This window comes from Apteryx mantelli, chromosome 5 (assembly GCF_036417845.1).
Source record: "Apteryx mantelli isolate bAptMan1 chromosome 5, bAptMan1.hap1, whole genome shotgun sequence".
Classification (NCBI taxonomy): domain Eukaryota; kingdom Metazoa; phylum Chordata; class Aves; order Apterygiformes; family Apterygidae; genus Apteryx; species Apteryx mantelli.
In genome coordinates this window covers 24390212-24412105 of record NC_089982.1, presented here as the reverse complement: position 1 = coordinate 24412105, position 21894 = coordinate 24390212, and the positions used below count along the sequence as shown (strand labels likewise).

At 37.6% G+C, this 21894-nt stretch overlaps 1 protein-coding gene across 3 annotated transcripts in view; it reads right to left on the bottom strand.

The window, feature by feature from the left end:
* The window catches only part of SYNPO2 (synaptopodin 2), a 103143-nt gene extending 84328 nt beyond the window's left edge, over positions 1 to 18815 (bottom strand). For all 3 annotated transcript variants that reach the window (XR_001293875.1, XM_013951656.1, XM_013951657.1), the window contains exon 1: positions 18573 to 18815. Coding sequence is in view for 2 of the 3 variants with exons in the window: in XM_013951656.1 (XP_013807110.1) it covers positions 18573 to 18677 (105 nt within the window). In the remaining variant the exon portion in view is untranslated. The remainder of the gene's footprint in view (positions 1 to 18572) is intronic.
* Positions 18816 to 21894: the final 3079 nt, after the last annotated feature.

Here is a 21894-nt window from a genome sequence, read left to right as displayed (position 1 = left end):
GAGGAGAGTTTGAATTGCTAGAGTATTCACCTGCTCTTTGAATATGGGAAAATGACTATGTCATGCATCTCTGGCAATTGCTGCAGCCTCTGAAAACTGCTCTCAATTCCTGTCCATAGAAACTGTAACAGGTATTTACATGCCCTCAGTGCACCTTTCATTTGCAAACTGACTGTGGTCTTTCTAAGATTCTCCTATTAGCCTTGCTGCTAGTAAATAAAAGCTTCTCTAATACAACAAGAAAAAAAAAAAAGATTTAAGCAATAAAAACCCAGTGCATGCATATGTAATGATATCACAGAAGTTATTCTTCAACACATTTTGCTAGACCAAAAGGAGTCTCCCAGCTGTCCAGATGAGACCCCCTTTGCAAGCCTGGACTGATAAGGGTTACTTTTAGTCTACCAAGGCTGGAGATTGGTGTGACTGACAGGGGGTTTTATTTATTTATTTTTTAAATGGGAGGAATATGGATAGAACAGAGCTGAATCAGATTTGAGCTGCTAGGTTTTCCTGTGCTTCCCTCCCATACACCTCATGAGAAGACTTTCTGTTTGAACTCTGATTTTCTGTAGACCTGAACAACATTTTTCTGGGACAAGTATGCATGGAGAGAGAAGGGTAGAGCAAGGGGGAGACAGGGAGAGATGAGAAAGGGACCTGGACCACTACACCCCTCACAGGAAGAGAGGTGGAGAAGAGAGCAGGAAGCTGCAGTACCTCTGATGTCTGGTCTTACTTTTGGTTTTCAAGCCAAGAAAAAAAGCTGTTGGTTTCTCCCTCCATTTAGTTCCTTGTCTTTTGCTCATCTTGGTTTCACTGCTCTTCCCAGGGTGGTGGAAGAACATAGGATGGCAGTAGGTTACTTGGGGTTTTCTCATGCAGTGGATTTCTTCCTTGCTCATAACACTGTAGTGAGTGTTTTTCACTAACATTTCCAACTGTTAGAGCAGGCAATTCTATTCTTTAGTCTGTGCCAAAATAGTAAGTGATTAATGCAATAAAATTACTCTGTGGGTTAACAGTGAAAGTATTCAGAAGTCTGATTTTTTTAATAAAGACTTTGATTTTTTTAAATAATGAGATTTAAAATTTTGTTGACTCGGGGTTACTTGTTTTTTTCCTCTCCTGGGTGGGATCACTCTGCATTCCAGAAAATCTAGAAATGTTTTGTAGTTTTAATGTACACATTTAATGTGTTAATGTAACTCAGGTTAGAACCTGATTTCAGTATCTGGTACTGTAAGAAAAATAGCATGTGTCATGAGACTTGCAATAAATTCTAAAACAAATAGCAAGATAGCCATGATGAGTTTATGCTTTTTTTTTTTTTAAAGACACCTGACCAATGCAATAATAAGTAAAATTTTGTCAGGATATTCATTTTAGTCATGTAAAATGGATGTTACTGCATTTATTAAAATACTTCATTGGATATTTTACTTAGGAAATTTTAGAGTAGAGTTACCAACTACCTAAAGACTGAAGGGGAAAAAAAAGAACCCTGATGTTTAATTCAGACACAAAAGCAGAGATGAGTTAAGTCATCTCACTCTCCCTTTAGCCACAAATCACTGGCCCTGTTATTTATTAGGGAGGTGGAGACAACAGAATTCTCTGTAACACAGATTTATATTACCAGAGGAGCTACAGCAGAGTTCTTCTGTGATGTTAAAATAAATTAATCAAAACCAGCAGGGGATTGTCTTTGAATTACAACAGTCACATTATTCAGAAACTTTAAAGATTGAATTTTTAAGGAAATCCAAGAGCATGTAGGTTGGGAGAGAGCCAGTTTTTTAACATAACCATTTTTAACAATTCCTAATATGAGAAATTGGAGTATTGTTTCAAGTAGCTCTTTGACATACATTTTCTGTTTTTTAAAATTATCTTTCTCTGAAATGTTATTATTACATACTAACTCAAGCATAATATGGCATCTCTCCTCCCAGACTGATTCTGAAGTGTTTTAATGACCTTTGGCGAAAATCTGTGCCAGCTTTAAGATGTGTTGGCTTACTCAAGGGTGCAGCCATGTACACAGAAGGCTGCCGTCCACACACTAGTGAAATGCAGCCATCCTACAGCAAGAGCACCAATAAGTGTGTTTTTTAGGAGATAAAGTAATGCTTTTCCAAAAAAAAAACTTTCAAAGAGTAAAGGGACATGGGAGTAACTAATGTAATCAGAAAGTAGGTACAAGTTGAAATTTGTCTGGGAGACTAAAATTAGTCTCTTTCCTGCAAATAGTTTTTTAAAACGCAAAGTTACTGCAGATGGTCAGGACCTCCAGGTACACGTTTCTTGCTAGGGTTCTACAGGGGTTGACTCAGCAGGGACACTGCCATGGGTTGAATGGCCTGCATTAACTTGTCGCTTAGCAAAGCTGGAGCACTGCAGAAAGAGCCTCGAAAAGGGGGGTTGCAATTTGAAGTGATATTATTTCAGTTTGATGCAGTTTTTAGTTTTAGCATAGATATGTTTTTATAAAGCTATATTACTAAATATGACAGACAAATCACTGCTGTTACTAACTCCATTAAACGATGGAGAGCTCACAGATGCAGTGTGTCTGTCAGTTGTGGCCTACCAATGAGATAGATGATCTTGCCTAGAAGATGTACAGGTAAATCTCCATTTCCTGAAGTGGAAACTCAATTGTGAAAGTTTCCGCACCTTAGATAATACTATAATGGAAGAGCATATATAAAGAGCTTTGTGTTAAAGAGTGTTTTTTAAAGATGTCATGGTTCCTGTGCAGCATGATTTTACTAAACTTCCAGAAATGTTAAAGTCAGTTAGTGGGAACAGAACCTAGGACAAAATCCTACTGGCTTAATTTAGATTATACTCAGGATTTTGCTGCTAAAGAACATTCCTGTTTTCAAATCTTGCATATCAGAAATCAGCTATAAGACCAAGAAAGTTATTAAGAATACTGTGTTACTCCAAATTATGGTCATATTCTCCCCCGTAACTCTTCTTTATTCCCCTTGGACTTTGGGGAGAATGCACTACAGTTCTTCTGGTGTAGCTCTGTCAGCTTCTGGAGGGTCATGTCACAGAGATACAGCCTATTCTGTCTGGGTTATTGAAATAAATGTTAGAACTTGAAGTCATGGTAGACTTCTATTCTTTTGTCTCTTATTCCAAAACTGAAAATAATAGAAATAAAGATTAAGAAAGATAATTGAAAAATGCTACTGGACTGAAATAAAAAAGGTTTTCAGATCTTACACAGATGTTAGAATAATAATGAGCTCTAAAGAATTTTCTAAAAATAACAACAAAAGAAACAAGCACATACAAATGAACATGATAATCTTGATTCTATCAAACATCTGCAATATATAAGCATACATAAAAGAGCTACCCATTTTAAAGATTTAATTTAATAACTCATCCAGTTCAAGAAGATTAACATGTGGCTATAAAATACCTACTTGCTATTTAGAATATTTTATCCTAACATCTTTGTAGAAAGTTTTTTGACAGCTCTAGTTAAATTAAAGTATCAGCATTCCCTTTCATTTTGTGTGGCTTCTATTGCTCTGACTTTATTACAAGATATTTTGCATATTTTCCAACTATTAGCTGATGTGCCTCACTTTGTTGAAGTTATTGCCATACGGAACCTCAAAGGAGCCTTAGTGTGCAGAAACCAAAACTATGCCAGATCTTCATGACTTGGTTTTGAGAGTGCATAAGTACATAAGAAAACAACAGAAAACTGTATTTTGTACAGAGTTAAGAGAGACACTTTTTGTAAATACTTGCGCTTCTGGAGATTAAGGGTTTGGCAGCTATAAAAACAAAATTCCCCATGTAGTATTTCCCTTTAGATCTATGGAAAGTGCTCCAACTCCCAGCAAAGGTCAAATACTAGCTTAAAGAGATGAGGCACAAAGAACATGAAATGGAAATCACTCTGTCTTCTCCTTCTCTCATATATGCTGTGCTGCTTTTAGAGCTTATTAGTGAAAGGAAAAATAATCTGAAGGGACATCTGACAATACGGCAGTATGTTATTCATGAAGGCTTGTTAGGCTGCGTGTCAGGAAACCTGTGTTGATGGCAAAGTCAGCCCTGAGCTGTGGCACCCTTCCAAACGCGAAACAACAAATAAAGAGAGCAGAGATTAGGAGAGACGTGAAGGCACAACTAGAAACTGAAAAGACATTTACGTGGAGCAGTTCTGTATTTTTGTATTTGTTTTCTGAGCAAATACTTCTCTATGGTTCATGGTACTTCACGCATTTGAAATTGATGGGTGGCGTAACTACGTGTGGCATTGTTTGGCCTGTTTATAGTTGTCTCTCTAAGAAACCTTTACTGTTGCACATATGAAGTTCAGCATATCGGTGATTAAAGAAGTGTTTTCTATGATAGGTCATTTAAAAATCAACTGAAGATCAAGTAGCATTTTAAGCAGTCAAATACAAATGTGGAAATGTACGGTACACTCTTTCACCTAATAGAGGATTGTCTGACTCAGATTGCCTCAGAAAATGGTTATAACTTTATTGATGCCTCTCTCACTAATACAGTTTTGAGAGAAAAGTCTTATTATAGGAACTGCTAGTATCTGCTCAAGTTTCTCTGGGAAGCACGCTTTTTAAGGATTGCATAGTCTTTAAACAGATGTCACAGGTCATTGCCTTCATAAATTAAATTCAGTGTCAAGAGTGAGTGCCTGGTTTCCTTTTCCCTTTATTATTTTGCCCTGAAACTTACCTTTTTCTTATAAACTTAAGCATCATAATTAAAAAAAAAAAAAAAAAAGCACACGCAAAAAGAGCATATCAGTGTCCCTGTGTCAGAGGGGATTGCTTTTCAGATCTTTTCAGTTTGGGTGAAAGCAGAAATCTGCATGTTGGAGTAAACTTTATCTCATTCTCTGTGCCTGAGTGAAGGCTCCTTAATGCCTGAGATTACTGTAATTCGGGTGAAGAAAAAGAAGACCAAGTCTACTATGTCCCTTCTACCGCTGTGTTTTGCACACATTGCATAGGTGTTTTGTGCTGTGGGAAGAGCGCGTCTGTGACTGACACCACAGGAGTTCAGCAAAGTTTTTTGCATTCTGAAGGAGAGAGTAGCAGAGTGACCCAGAGGCAGAAGGGATGTCTCAGTAATGACAACCTCAGCAAATGTCACAGACGTGTAATTAGTTCATAATAGCCAGTATCAGCTGAAGGATGGGGTAGGGGCCTGCTGCTGAGAGGATTTTGCCTTAAATACTCCTTAGCTGTGGTCTAAGTCCAAGCAAAGCAGTCATACAAATATATTTCTGACTACTCAACTGCAATGGCAGCAGGATCCGTATTTGAGGTAGTGGTTCAGACTGTGACTAATTGTGTTAAAATGAGGGAGAAACTAGAGGTATACTAGGCCTAAAGGGAGCCAAGTGAAATATGCCCAGGGAAACAGAAGCACATTTAAATGTCATCTGGCCTGAGTGTATGTTACACTCTGAGTATAAAACTAGAGAAATCAAAAAGTGCAAGAAAGCTTTTTCAGTGAAACTGAACTCAGTTGGGCCAGTGTGGAAGTTTTGCTTGAAGTGATGCGTGGGTATAATATGTGATTATGAATCCCTAAGGGAGAACACTGCTTTACATGGTACTACAAGACTATAAAAGCAGAGAAAAACTTTTAGGATCTTGTTTCCTCTCTCAGTAAGAAGAAAGGAATACAATAGTGCTAAAATACAAAAGGGACTAGAAATCACAAAGAAACCTAGGCTATGACTTTCAGTGTGTGCACCCAGCATGATTTGTCCAGGCACTGTTTTCCTTGCCCTCAGTGGAACACAACAGCACAGAAACACAGAATAGCAAGGTAACAATGAATATTTTCCAACCTTTATAAAAACGTTTGGGTCTAGAGCAGTTTAATGTCTGGGGGAAAGCTTTGGTTTGGCTTTCATTTTATCCCAGTTCAGATGCCATGCTGTTGCCCAGAATACCTGAAAATAAAATATTTGTCATATGATGAGCAAGCCCCTTCCCACCCTTATCAATTTCAACTAAGACTGTGCTAAGACATGATTCAGTTGCTGCCTATTTTTATCCCAAGACCCAGAAGCTGTTGAACTGTGCCAGGGCTTAATTTTTCAGAGCCTGATGAAGCAGGAATCCAAAAGGCCTGAATTCAAGCCTGATTTGAACAGGTCAATGAATCTTTAGTTTTTGCTTCAGTCAGTTAACACCCAATATCAATTTATACAAATTTCCAGTTTCTGCAACTTTTCCTGGCTTCTTATGCAAATCAGGACTGGGAGCAAACAACTGCCTGACACACCACAGCGGTATCCAGCACATCACCGTTGCTCTCAGGCAATGCATTTCAGTGCTCTATTTGTTTATGCAGTAACACTGAAAAAAAATGACAGGCCCCAAAGATAACTATCTCCTCAGACTTAGTTATCTTTCCCTTGCTCTTGTTCTTGCCAGCGCAGAAAGGCAGGCATGCATAGTCCTCTCATTAGATTTAGATTCAGTAGATTGCTTTCCACTGTTGCTGTAAACATAGAGGAAGAAAACCATAACTCTGGCACCAGGTTATTTCACAAGCCTACGATTCTAAAACTTCGGGTTTCTTTCCACAGTGAGGGATGTCAGACTTTTCACTTTTGTAGAATGACAAGAGGTTTTAAAGTCAAATCCTTTTTGGAGTCACAAATTGTGTCATAAATTCAGAAAGCTTTTGGTAGCGTTATCTGGACAATCTGGGAGATGACTCTTGGAAATGTAGCAGCATTTAGGGGCTGAATCAGACCTCAGTAAAATCAATAGAAAGATTCTGCTGTGGGAAAGTGTTGGATCAGACCTGTATTGATCTGTTAATTTTAGGCTAGTCAAGCACAAATGAGCTCAAGTCGATCTGCAACACCCTTGCTGCTCAAGGATGCATTCCTGGATTTGTTTTTGGTGCAGTGCATGGGAGTCCAGTTCTTCATCAGATTTGTGAAATAACCTGTTTTTAGAAGAGCTAATGTTACAGACTGAAAGCACAACTAAAGAAGAGGGGAGGGAAAGGAAAATCAGGATAATGATGAACTTAGGAAAAATTCTCATTTTAAGATACTTCAAAGTTCAGTTTAAACTGGATACAAGACCTGGGAGACTTCTTGCATCATCTTCTATTGCTCACAGCCTGGCTGCTCTGATTGCTGTCAGTTTGGGCTGGGGGAAACTGACATTTGATTTTTATTTTATTTTTTTTATTTTTCACTACATCAAATGAATGGTAGAGTATAATATTACACTATATTATGAACATGTGGTGGTAAAATAGGTGTAGAAATATTATGCTGTTTTCTCTTTAAAAGATTATGGCTGACTCTTTCTTAATGCTTTCTGGAATATTCCTTTTCTATTTATTTTTTAAGGATCAAAATGTGTCTTAATTATGGTCTTACAAAATCGTGGCGCAAACTCCAGTATAAATTTATGGAGCCCTCCTTTAAGAGATTACATTCTATGGGTATGCATAGCGTAATGAGTGGTTGTAATAGCAAAATTTGGAATGGCTTGAGAAAAGCAATGAGGGAGGTACAGCTTGATTAATTTGATATTATGTAATTCTTGATTTTTTTTTTTACATTTTTATCTGGAGTACATTAATTCTGTACTTCGAAATTATTCAGTCAAAGAGATACTGAGCTGAACAAACTTTGCTGAACAATACTTAGCAGCTTCAGTAAGAAACCATCAAAGCTAGCAGCCAAGATTTCTCCAAGGTGAAACTGTCTTTACATTCAGTTACCTGTTCACAGTCCCAAAAGTTATAAAAGCACCATCTAGTAATAATCAATAATATGTCAGTATTATTCTGAAAAGATAATTATTCAGTTTGGGCATAAATGCACATTGATAATTCACTTAGCGATAGGATTTGAGGACATGAAAGGGGAATGGTATTCTAGCTACGATTTCCATTCAGTTTAATGACGAGTATCTTCCCCTACATACCTCTGAACATGCACAACACATCCCAACACTAACTTTGGCTGATGCTATGGATCCCATCAAATAACACTTCAAAAGTAATATTCTGCTTTCATAAACCGATGATGTAATTTCATTATGATGCACTTTTGTAACAAAACCCTCCAAGTCTGTGAATGGTTCCTTTTGGGCTGATCAGCATAATATATTCTTTCCACTGACTGAGCATTTAGGTGAAATTGTACTGATTCCTAGGCACCAGGTTATTTCACAAGCCAACAATTCTGAAGCTTTGGGTTCTTTCACAGTGAAGAATGTCAAACAGATGCTTGTCTGTAAAGATCTTAGGAACTTGATAATATATATTAGAATTTGCTTAAAACATCCTTATTATTAATAGCTTTTTCTAATTTGAAGAATCTTATAAGCAGATCTTACACAATGCATTCTGGAAATATTATTTCCAGCGTGCGGGGAGATGGTTATGAATACATGATAATACATGAAACTATTTATCCCTTTCAGATTATTTCCATATGCATCCTTTGTAATTAAATCAGTGACATTTGGCAGCTGGTCTTTGAAGTGATCTCTGCAAAATAGGAAAATGTAATTTGTGGAACAAAATGATGATCAGCCTATTCCAGCCACATCTGTTATGCCCTTGTAGTTTAGAGATTTCTGTGATAAGAGAGTTCATTCAAAGCAGAAAGTTTCCTGTATTTCTTTCAGTCTAAAGGAAGTTCATTAGAAGTGATGGGCACTATTGTAACCAAGTAACAAGGTTTAAAGTCTGAGGCATTGCTTGGCCAGAATTTTCAGTGAATTCTTTGAAAGTGACGCTAAAGTCACTTCTGTGCTTCTGGACTTAAATAAATGTAATTCCGAGGGAATGATAAGGAGAAAGCAGAGCAACAGTTCCTGGCAAAGAAGACAAGAATTTGAGTTTGCATAGAGGGATAAATAGAGATATGATCTCTTTGGGGACACTACTGAGTAGTGAGTGGTTGAGTAAAGCTAATAAAACTCATGACATGATTTCCCTTGAATGCAGTACAGCTTGGAAACACCTGGTACTGTACAGGTATAGATAACCACTATAACTATGGTTTCACAGTTCTCCATGTAGATGTTTTTCTTCCAGAAGAAGAAAATTTTGCAGGACCCTCAGAGCCTTTCCAAAGTGGTGTCAGTTAAACTGTTGACAATGCATCTACAACAAGATAGGTGTGCCAACATGAGGAGTTGTATGGTTTTATCTGACTTGTCCAGCCACAGCTGTGCCAGCTGAGAAGGTTGTCACCCACTGCTGCTTGGCACTCCTCCCTCTTTCCTCCTCCCTGGCCCTGAGGTTTCCACACTGCAGATCTTACAGATGAGCTGCTCAAATGATTATTCCCTAGGCTCTCAGGCAAGGTGAACTCAGTCAGCAAAGCCTGGTGTTTAAATTAAGAAATACCTGCTCATTTTAACTCAAACAAGCCTATCTGTTGGCAGAACTGAAGGAATAAAGAGGGCAGTTACAAATAGTCCCTTCGACCAGTAAAAGTTTGCAGCTGAGACAGACGTGTCCACAGTCTAATCTTTCTCCTTACCCTACACTAATACAGTATCAGTCCTTTATAAATGAAAGCTTCTAGTTTCTAGTAATGCCAATCTAGTGCCTATCATTAGCAACAATTTCACTTTCTTATAAATGTACACATTGAAATGTGTTCAACTCAAGGGAGTATCTTTGTGCTTACAAAGACTTATAAGACAGCATGGACATCAAATGCAAAATTACAGAATAACTTGAAAAAATTACATTATTTAATAATGTTATCAGAATATCCCAAAGTTTGTTTTTATGAGGATTTTTGTGTTCCTTTGAAGGGAATGACTTCTGCTAGACACAGAATATTTTACTAAACAGATCTCTAGCTAAAACTGCTACACCCTTCCCTATGAGGATTTTTATTCATGATATCTGCTTCTAATTAAATAACTACACTATAGTTTACATACTAAGGCCCAATCCTTTGCCCTTTTAAGTCAGTGGCAAAGCTCCCATTGAGTTCATGGGAAAAATGTAACTCTTTTTGTTAAGGCTTCCTTTATAGTAATTTCAGCTGTTTGGTTTTTGGAACAAAGATTCAGCTTTCCCACCTTTGCCTGCAGACGACAATCAGTTCCTCAAACTCCTTATATTAGGCAGAGTGACAGGAGGGGAATACTTGGTCTCATTTAATTATGCTTGCCTGTCGTTCAGTTTGTTTTTCTTTCTATTACTATGGAGTGCCACAATGGACATATGACTGTCTTGTCTTTATTTTAGAAATTTTCTTTCTTGAAATTCTTGAATGTAGCAATTTATGCCATACTTGCCATGTTTGTGCATATAGAAAACATTACAAATGAAACCAGCAAGACAGATGATCAGTATGGAAAACCATAGCTTATCTATGTTGCTCATAGTTTTGACCCACCACCAGTTGGCCTGCTAATGAATTGTAATATAAAACATGCTTACAAAAAATAAAGCATCCAGCTTCCTAAATGGGGTTGTATTTCTGAAATATACTTGCAAAAAGGCAAGTTTATAAAATAGTAATTCTAAAGCTACAGAGTCCAGGATGACATAACTCTTTTCAAGGAAAACGTTACCAGCGCATTAGATGCCCCAACCCAGATGTAGGAAGGAGATATCAAACAAAGAAGAAACATGAAGGATTCAAAATATCTTTCTGTGGAAGTAGAAAGAAGACTTGTAGATGGTGTTTCCCTACTAACCAAGAAAGAAGATCCTGTGCTGTGCCATAGGGCTGCAGCAGATGATAGGGAGCTCAGCATATAAGCCCATCAGCTTTGGAGAGCTTACAGCTGTGTTTTCAATGCAATTTACCTTCCACATAAGCAACAAATAAAGCAGCCACTTCTTTGCTGTTCTTAGCACCCCACTGAGAGCAAGGTGTTGAGATGTTTCGAAGGTTTTTGGCTTCCGTGCTCAACATCATACTACATTGGCAAGTAACCAACAAATAGCACTTTGATTTTGGTGCTCGTTAAAGTTGTTCAATCTAACGGTGCATTCGATTCTCATCCTAACAGCCCCATTGACAGAGGACTGCAGATTTTAATGAAATAGGCCAGATGGGAAAAATTACAGAAAAGGCAAAAGAAATCAACTCTATAAATTGTGTACGTTAGGTCTGAAATTTTAAACTTGCAAGCTGATATCCAGCTCTTTTTTTTACTGCTAGTTTTCTTCCAGCCAGCAAACAGTGCTTGTTGCAATCTAAATGTTATCATTTTTGTCCACAGTTAATTGCAGGCACAGAATTGTTCCTCTTAAAGTAGAAGCTAGCTCTGAGTGGTATTTTATAGAGTGGTAAGCATTTAATCCATGAAATTTGGTGCCTTGCAATAATTTCTGCTCTAAAAAACAAATACGAAGCACAGTAAGTTCTGTATTTGGAAGAAAACCCTTCTATGATATGCATAAGTTACTAGCTGTATCCTCTGAAATGATGTGATACAATCCTAAAGAGTTTTGTAAACAACATTTCCTGTTGTGATATTTTATTGTGAACTTGGCCATAAGTCTTACTATTTAACATTCGCTATAAGAATAAAATGGCAGAAAATACAAAACAATAAAATGTAATAATGTCATGCAGTGTGTTATAAATGTTTCCAGCAAAGGACTTAAATGAAACAAAGCTCTATACAAAGCAGCTAATCTAATTTAGTAGGAGTACAGTCTTGGGGGGGGTAGCTTGTTTGGTTTAAATCAGTGTGAATTATGTTGTTTATTCTATCCCATTGAAAACTCTCCTAGCATGAGAGTTGGAAATGTATCTGTTAGAAACAGGCATAAATGAATGCTCCCATATATCCAAAGGCATGCTGTATTTGCCTAAATACTGTGGAAAGCATGCCAAAAACAGCTTGGTATGTAGTTCTGTATATCCAAAACAGGGGATACAATCACGTGTTAGTTCAGCCTGCAGTTCGCAACAAATAGGTAGGACTGTAGTCCTAAACGTTTCCATTGGCACAACAGCTGGAATGCAAAAGTTTGGAACTAGAAAATGCAGAACGCAAACTTTGAGAAGTACAAATAAACATTTGCTAGTAAAGGTGTATGGACGTTTTATCTTCATTATTTATCTGGCTCTAACTAGCAATGACAGATTTTCATGAACAGGGTTATTTAGCAGTGATCCATTTTAGTTAGATTTGGGAAACTTAATTTTTCCCTTCGTTTGGCAAAATAAATTAACCTAACCTCTGTAAAGCCCTGTTTCTTCCCAGTTTGTCAATGGAAGTTTTGTCATTTACCTAAATAGAAGCTGAATTAGGCCATCTGAACATATGCAAAATTGTAACAGTTAATAAATTGGGTCAAGGCCAGTAAAGGTTTCAAAATCTTTTCCAGAAAAAAAAGAAAAAACACAATCTTCCACATAATTCCTTATGCAAAAAATATGTAAATATGCCTTAGAGGGTTTCCTGAAAATCAGCAAATACAGGCTATGTCAGATGGTCTGAGAATAAGAGTTTGTCCAGGCTGGGAAACAAACTATGTCTGGAAATGTATTAGCTAGCAAATTTAAACCAACAGTTTTAAGTACAGGCCAAGTGAGGCAAGTTGTGTTTAAAATCATGTAGGTCAACTCTGAACTCCCCTCCTCTGTTGCCAGAGTTCAGCTAGCGTGTTTTAAACATAGCTTGCTTGGTCTGCATTAGCATAAAGTTGTATTTAAATTTTGTTTAAATGTCAATTAATGCAAATAAATATCAACAGGGTCATGTTAGTTCAGTACTGAGCCTTTGCATAGCATGCTGTGCATCTTCATTTCAAACACGCAAGTGTATAATAAGACCTTACTTGACTATGCTTTAACTAGTACATTTATAGAAGCAGCCAGCACCCAAGCTCCAGCTCTGCTTTTCATGCCATCTGGAGATGATCCCAAACAGTCTCTTAGCTGCATCTCACTGGGAGGAGGGTGCCACCAGGCAGAGGCAAGCAGGGGAGCAGAAACCACTGCTTTAGCAACTGGTGCTTCATACTCGCCGGGGTGCCTTAGCGCTGGAATGAGCTGGGAGCAGGGGCACGTTTACCATGTCCCAGCTAGAATGCAGTGAGCAGAATCCCAGCTTCTGCTAATCCAGGTTTTCTGCCTGGCAGCGTCAGCATGCGTCACTGGTGAAAATGGATGAGAATGACATGAACTTGAAAGAGTTTCCTTAATCCTAGCAGCAAGGATGTTCTTTGTGGATGGGCCAGCTGCTAACATACATTTCAAGACAGTGGCTTGCCTTGCCTTGCCTCAGGATCAAAAGCATAACTGTGCTCACGTGGCTTATCACTTATTTTTTCCTCTACCAGACTAAACATTAAAGTCACCTTGATGAAAGTGTCACTCTGCATGTGTCATGTATTTCAGATAAATGCAGGCAGAAAGTCGAACTCTGACACAGTAGATCCTACCTCTGTATACATCCAGCACTCAGTAATTGTATCTAAACATCAACTTTTCGTGCCCTTGGTTCAGGTTGTTTTCAACCCTTTGAGTTTCACTTTCAGTTTCAGGTTCTATTGAATCCAAAATGATGAAACTGAGACTTGAATTGAAATTGGAGAGTTTTGCTGGACAAGTGCACTAGTCTAAAATAACTTGGCAGACAGTTGTCACATTTTTGCTAAGCCAAAGGTAAAACAACTATGCAGCAGCAGCAGAAGTCTATTTTGGAAATAGGCAAAATATTCACTAGAACTATAGTTCACATTTATAAGATAATGCAAAAAATTAAAGGTTTTGGCATGTTTTGAAAAAAAGAAAATGTCCATTGTGGAAAAGCAAAATTTTGGAGATGCAAGATCACATTGGAAATCATTTTAAAATATCCATTTTCTTTTTCAAATTAATTTGACGTGTTAGAGAGTAGGCATTATGATTGTATTTTTGCACTGGAAACTGGTATGGTGAAAATTAAAGCAACTGAAATTTTACTATTTTATTTTGCTAAGAATGTAGTGTTGCTGAAAAAGCACACAAGGTCTGTCAGCGCTTTATAAAAATGACTGTGTGCTTCTCTGTATGCAACTACATATTATTCTGCCATTGATGAATCTGGGAGCGATCAGGATCAGTGCTCTCATACAGGATAACATGGTGCCCTTTGAAGAGATCTTTCTTGCTGGGGTACGTGTGTATGTACATATAAATATGTATGTATATACTACATATTGACCAAGTACTTCCAGAACTGATCTGATCTGAAATCATTAACAAGTGAGGCAGCATTCTAAATAACATTAATTTCCCCAGAGTCTCAAGCATGAAAACCTACAACATAATCAAACATAGGGGTTTTTAAGAATCTGTTCATTTTTGCTTTTAGGATACTGATATGGAGAAGAGAATTGAATTTCCTTTGAAATGCTTAGAGGTCTGAGTAATGGAACTTATGGTGCTTGAATAGTAGAACTATGCAGTTAAGTTCCCAAACTTAAATTAGCAAGACGGTGGCTGAAACAAACAATGAGTTTATTAAATTGCTGTTTGGTGTACGTAAGGAATATGCTGAACAGAATGTATCTCAGTTGCAACCAGATAATTTAATGGTGTTACACTGTGGATGAATTATAAATCAAAATCATCACTAGGGAAACTCCATTAAATTACCCGTTGCAACAGGGATGCATCACAAAGAATATAGCTTCACTATATATAATGTAACTGGTGGTGTAAGTGTAGTAGAAAAACTCACAGAACTTTCTTTCAAATGCTAGTCTGCAAAATCATCCATAGTTTTGTACATACAAGTTTTACGTATTTTATAAATTAAAAATTACAAGTAAATTTGACTAGGAAAAAATCCATAATATACAGGAAAAAAAGCATTCTTTCATATATGTTACTGTGGCAACAGAAAGGATATCACATGCCACTTTGCTGTTCTGTATCGTGACTTCTTAGGCACCTAGGGTCACTGTCCTGAAATTTCAGAACCATCCCCTGGTTTGGGAAGCAGTTAAAGTGCTATCCTACAATGCAACACAATACTGACATGTTTTAGTGTCTTGGTACATGCATGGTACAGTTGATAAAAATACTGTATTCTTGGTTTAATACTCCCGATTGTCACTCCTTTTTCAGAACATTTATTCTGTTAGATGTCCTTCTTCAGCACAGTGTGTACTTGTGACGCTGTGTTTAAAACATGCATTTTTTTAAGGCATTGTAGTTTAAGTGGACAGTCCATAGAATGTACAAATTCTTTTTAACTGAAAATAAATTTCTAAGAAGAATTTACAACATTAGTGGACATAATAAGAAGTTAATTTGACTTGAGGGACAAGGGGTTTGCAGGGGGAGGGACAAGGGGAGAAGGTTGTTAAACAGTTTGTACAGAAAATTAGTCAAATATTTTAAAAATCAATGTGTTTTGAATAAGAGTTAAAAATGGATAAAGCAAAATGATACTTTATGATACTAAAAAAAAGGAAAGTCTCTATCTGTTGCTATCTCACATCTAACAAAATTATTCAAAAGTCTTGACCAAAGTTAGGGGCTATAGGATTATTTGCCAGTGAAAACTTCCTATTTTATGTGCTTGGGAGAAAAAAACACCAAGATTTTTGGGGGAAGGAAAAAAGTTTGTCTCTACCTCTCTATTAATGCTTAGCATGATAATGGAAGATGATACTTTACAGTCAAAGCTCTCATTGATTTTAGCGGGAATTCTATTTGCATGTATTGAAGAGGTAGGCAGCAAACGAGGTTTTTGTTAGGTTTTACCCTTTTTAAGATAAATGTAATAAAACAATATTTTATAAAGCAAGCATAAATCAAACTGGTAGAAGTTGCTTATGGAAATGAACAGCAATGATTTATTCTTTTGCTTTAAATAGAGTATGTTTCTTTTATCAGAAGGGTAGATAAGTGAGGATTCTGGATTTTTGTATCTTGCCACGTTTTCATGGATTATCTTATTTCCCTCTATTTCACATCCGTCTCCCCTTAAGGCCTGTATCACAGCCACTGTTCTGCTCATGATGGGGGCCTGGGAGCACCTCCCTCTGCAGCGCTTCGGGGGGCAGCTGCCCTCAGGTTGTGCTCAGCAACCATGAGAGCAGCCCCTTTGCAGCTTTCCCAGCTCCCGCCGGCTGAGACTCCAAAGCCAGAAATACACACTTCTGATCAAATGCTCGGTTGGAGTAAATTGGTAATGGCCCACTGGTTCCATGGAGCTACCTTAGCATGCACCAGTGGAGAAGCTGAACCTTACACATAAAAGAGGAAAGAATTTGGTTGTGTTTGGGAAATGCAACCCTGGCTCCTTGGATCTTGGAGCCTGTAGGAAAGTTACTATACAGTAGTTGGGTAATCCTTTATCGTTTCATGTGTTATTAGTTTCAGTTTTCATCAATAACAGAAGAAAAGCTAGAAGCTCTGCCTCTCCCAAGAAGGGTCACACACACCGTAGCTGCAGCCCCCCCTCACCTTGCTGCGCATGGCCTGGCAGTGGTGGCTGACCTGGAGCCCCAAGCCCATGCGCCCCTCCAAGAGGGCCCAGGCTTCCCAGGGAGGATGTTGAAGCCGGCCGATAGAGTGAGCCCCAAAGAAAGCTGTGGCCTTTAAGTTTCAGGTTTTTAGCCAGCTACCAGTGTCAGTTTTCAAACCTCTCTGACCTGGACCAAATCATAAGCATGGCGAAATGAATGATCTGCAATTTATAAACCGACCAATCCACCAGCAGTCCCTCCAAACGTTTATAGTGCTTGTCTATGCAGACACATGTCCTGTTACCGAGGATATTCTGTAGTATTGTATTACTTAGCCTTTTGATTGATTTCATTTGCAAGGAAACAACCTCATGCTTCTTTGATATTTCTTCTAAAAATAGATATATTTTAATGGTGAATTTTCCTATTAGAGATAAGTCACAACCATTACCATTTATCTAGTTCTCAAACCTTAAATTGTAGTGATTCTTTTAAGACAGAACCCAGACTCAAGTGCCCCTGTCTAGAATGTGAATATGAAAAAAATATCTGGTTTAGTTCATTTGTATCTGAAATACTAAAACTTTTTCAGAGTCTTGTGTTCAGACTACTGTGCTTTTACTTTTGGTTTTACATAATGAAGGCCACTTGCCTTTCACCGTTATTTATAATTTTTGAAGTTCTAGCTAGAAGTTTTCACTAGATGGCAGGATTCCACTATCATCTATTATCAGTGGATTTCCTTGCAAAGCAACAGCTGCACATCGGTAGGAAAAATTTTTAAACATGTTCAACTTTTGCAAAATATTAAAACAAGCAAAGAACTCATCACTATCAAGCAAAAATGATACATATGCTCAATAAATCACAGCTCTGTTACTGAATATGATTAGTATTATGGGCTGAAAATCATTCAAAATTGTAGTGAAAGACATTCTTGACAGAGGAACTAACAGGACCTTCTTTTATAAGATGAGGTATACTTGCACATACTATTTTTGCTATTTGTGAAAAACTAACTGATCCAGTAAGTTAACTGTACCTAACTAATAAGTATATTGACTTAAAAAAGCTTTAAAAAGTAAGAGTATGAATAGCTAAACTACTGACCTAAAAGAGTATATCAAAATATTAAAAACTTAAGAAAACTAAATGTACTGGATTACCAAAATACAAAAAGGTGATCTGCAATTCCGTAGTCATCTTGTTTCTCTCCCTATAATTTTTTGGCCTAAGATACATTTTAATCTTTGGACCTCAAGCTAACAAGGCAGAATTAATTGTATGGTCATCAGTCCCAATACTGCTTCAGCCAGTGGTAATGTGCCGATTCCAGAGCTCTGGACGTTTGTCCCCCTTGTCTAGGAAACCAGAATGCAGCTCCATACAGTTACCTAAGCCTTAATAACCCTGACAAATCTTCCTTGTTGTGATGGAATGAGCTCTGATTTTTAGCAAAACTACTTTTAAAAAGTTTTATGTTTGTAATTTGGGGTTACCAGTACTTGAGGGATGTATTTTTTATTTATTCAAAACTTCTACTTCTGTTTTGTTTTCATTTTATACATGGAAACAATTTATGAAGTGTTCAGTAACTTTCAGTGTCGTTCACAAAATACAAGAGGGAATGTTTGGTATCTATTAAAGCTGTTCTTAAGACCGGATAACTTTCCAAAAACAGAGATAACTCAGTGTAATGCTTTCCAGGATTCCCAAAATAGTAAGAATATTTTCTCATGATAAAGCTGTATTTATTTTATGCCTAGAGTATAAAAAGTATCACAAATAGATGACAAACAGCATTTCCTAATATGAGATTCAGTTTTTTGCAATATGCTGCGTGCCTTCAAAAACACAGAGCAAATCAAATAGGAGCTGAAAGGCACATATCACCTCAGTTTCAAACCTTTTACATTCCAGAAAATATTTGCAATACTTGAAATTTATCAAAAAGTAATCATTCCTTTATATTAACAACAAACATAATCAGCACCTGTAGAAGCTCTGCAAAATGCGTTAGCAAATTCAAACAAGCATCACAGTAAGATTTTTTAGACAGACTACTGTCTTCTCTCCTCTTGTCACAAAACACTGAAAACATCTTTCTCTCATGGTCCTACCTTGGCGATTTGCAAAGGCTGCTTTTGCTCCTTGCCACCTTGCAATCTAAAGCCCCAAGGCGCCCCTCCACTCATAGCAATGCAGATATAATCCCCTGTGCCCATTTTTGTGCTGCAGTTAGGCAGTGTTCGTATGCAGAAGAAGATGGAAAAGTTGTCTCACAGCTGTTCAGCGAGCTTGAGATTTGTCTGCCAGGCAGAGCTGGAGACCCAGAGCACCACACTGTTGCTGCTGCTGTTGCTGCGGACTGCGCTGGCTAATGTAGTCATTCACGAGAATGCAAGAGCTCGGTGTGTGAAGGGCACAGCCCACTCTGTCGTCAGATTCGTACGCTCAGCCCACCTTCGCACTCAAGTAAGCAACGCTGAGGAAGCGCACACAAAGAGTTGCAGCTGTGGGGCAGAAAGGGCTATATTTAAACATGGGGCTCTTGTGGCAGCTAAATCAAAACAACAGCAAAAAGTAGTGTAAATCTCCTAGTGATGATTTAAGACCTAAGTTTACTTTAGTACACGGTGCCAGACATTTTAAACTCTAATTTCCCTGTTTCTTGCACTCATGCTCCAAACAAAAGAAGAAAGTGGAATTTCAAGTGAAACATCATGCAGATCACCTGAATAAATAATACACTTAGAATGAAAGCTAAGTTTAGGGTTTTCCTCTCTACCCCACATGCACTTTCTGCAGAATGTAGATATGCCCCCCCACACCCATAAGCTTTGTAGTTTTTTAATTTCCTTATCCTGGAATTGCTTATTTTACTGGCTCTCTCTGGCTCCAGTGCAATTTAGAGTGCACTGCTATCTAGAATGGCCTGAATGATTCCTGGGCTCTAATAACACCTGCTCTTATGCATACTGTGGCATTTCCCACCAGGGAAAGGAAGGGCATTAATGGAATGAGGTAGCAATTTGATGTACCGATCATGATTTGAATTTGTGTCACCAAAGGGGAACCTCATTGTAAGCATGGGGAAGAAATGATTCAGTAGGAAATTAATTAGCTACTGACTTACAAGGCCTGGGTTCAATTACGTTCTTTGTTGCTGACTTTGGGTAAAGTAGACTATAAACAGGTGACCTCCTGCAGATCTAGTTGGAGCTGTTTAAAAGGTGGCTGTTCTTTAGAAAGGGATGGATATTGCCCTAGCTGAGTGTTGATAACAGATAACATGAGTGCTTGTGCTCTGCCTCAGCACAAAGTCAGTTAGCTTGGCTCTAATCATGCTGCATTTCCAATGAAGCTAGTTTGAAGGGAGAGCATTCAGCAGGTAGGCAGAAACATCTTTAACTGCCGTATTAGTTTTGGAAGCAAACATCTCTTGCTTAGAGGCTCAGTTTGCTGGGGGCCGATCTTGGATTCACACAACCTAAATTCCACCTAGGTCTCTGTACATAGTGTTTGCAGGTGGCTGGTTCTAGGTCTTCAGAGATATCAGGACAGGAGGAGATGCTTGGCAGTTAAGCTAAGAGAATTTGTAGCTAAGTACATAGTAACCTAAGCCTGTGTCTCGGTCAATTCAATGTCCATAGAGTGATGCTTCCCTATGCTACAGAAATGTTCTCTAAAGACCATTGGGTAAAATACCAGAGCAGAGACAGGATCTTCTGTTAGACTGAAATATTATGGCTGGAAAAAGGAGACAAGCTTTTAGGCACTTGAGCCCTTTATCAGGCCTCTAAAGGCACTAAGGTAACCCCCAAACTGCGGGAAGACAAGCTTCCTAATCAAACGGAGGGAAATGTGGCCCTCTCCTTGTCGGGACTGAATGGAGGAAGAATGCTTGCTTTTATGGCTGAAAGTCAAAGGCTCTGAAGAAGCAGAACAACTTAAGTTTGCTGTATACTGAAATACTTAAGGAAAATACTACCAGAAAAGGCATACTCAGAAACAGAATGGTCTTTAAAGATTCCTTGCCACAGAAGCTCTGAGAAAGGAAGCCTTGTTTGAAATAACTTGGTTCAAGGTAGCTAAGTGCTTTTTACTGTCTTGTACAATGTTGATTTGTTGCTGTAGCAGACAGCTTTTTACTCTTTCTCCGGGCAAAGTCTTGCGTTAGACAAAATTCTCTCCCTTTTGCCTCTTAAAGCAAAATGTTTATGTATATTTTTATGCCAGTAAAAATCTATCACATATAGCTGCAAAAAATACCCTATGACACACTGGTAAATACAAAAGTAAAAGTTTTTTCAAAGTAAATGAATCTCATAATGCATCGGCCTTTCAAATATTATAAGTTTATGACTAAATTTCTGTGTTTAATTACTGCTAGGGTGTTCAGAGCTTGTATTTAGGTTTTCTTATATCATTTCAATAAAAGGAATGATCAAATCTTATCTCCATTTCTGAACTTCTGCATATAGTTATACAAAAGACAAGGTAAAGGGTACCATAATTACACATATCTGCATTTGGCCGGTCACATATTTGATGGGAGATTGTACTAGAAATAGATGTTTTTTTATCTCCTTTGCCCATATAAGAGACTGTGTAAAATGCTAAAATGGAACAACCTTGTTTAGTCATCACTCATCTGGGGGGGGGGGGGGAAGGCAGTCAGAACACCAGGAGCTGTTTGATTTTATTGTATGCCATATATGAATTGCTTCCATATAGCTGTTGAAGTATCAGTATTTGCTGTTACTTAAAGCTAATTTCTCAACCATCTATGTATGTTCTTTTAGGCAACAGAGCAAAGAGAAGCACTTTAAATTTGATTTTGTCATAGCAAAAAACAAGATAAATTTGGAATTATTCAGCAAGTACAACATTAGAGAAATTTATCTTATTAGCAAAAATTAGTGGTTTTCTACAGCATTGTGCACTTGTTTTTTGGATTCTTAAAACTGAATACTTTAGTATTTGTTTAATGCTCTACTGGATTCTCATTTTTGAAATCTACATGGTGCTCTATAATTTGATTTTAACGGAGACAGGAAGAAATAAATTTGTTCTAGTCAGTGTGTTGAGGTTTTTCATAACAACAATTCCAAAGAAATTTTTTTGTTGTTGTCTTTTTCTTTTAAGAGAGAATGGGTAGCTTGTTCCTCAGTAAGGAAAACATTTGAAGTCTGTAACTAAACTATTCCCATGATAGACCTAAAGCTTCTTTTTTCCTTATCTCTTAAAAAATAATGCTCAATAGGCATTAATAACTCCCATTTACCATATATGACTTTCTTAAATGCTTATGCTTCAGCATGTCTTGCTTTTTAATACTAGTCTTATCTTATTTTACATTCTCTGCATCCTTTGGGATTTCTAAATGCTGGTCAGAAACTGGACACATGATAAAAGCTGAGCCATTCATGGGTTTTTGTC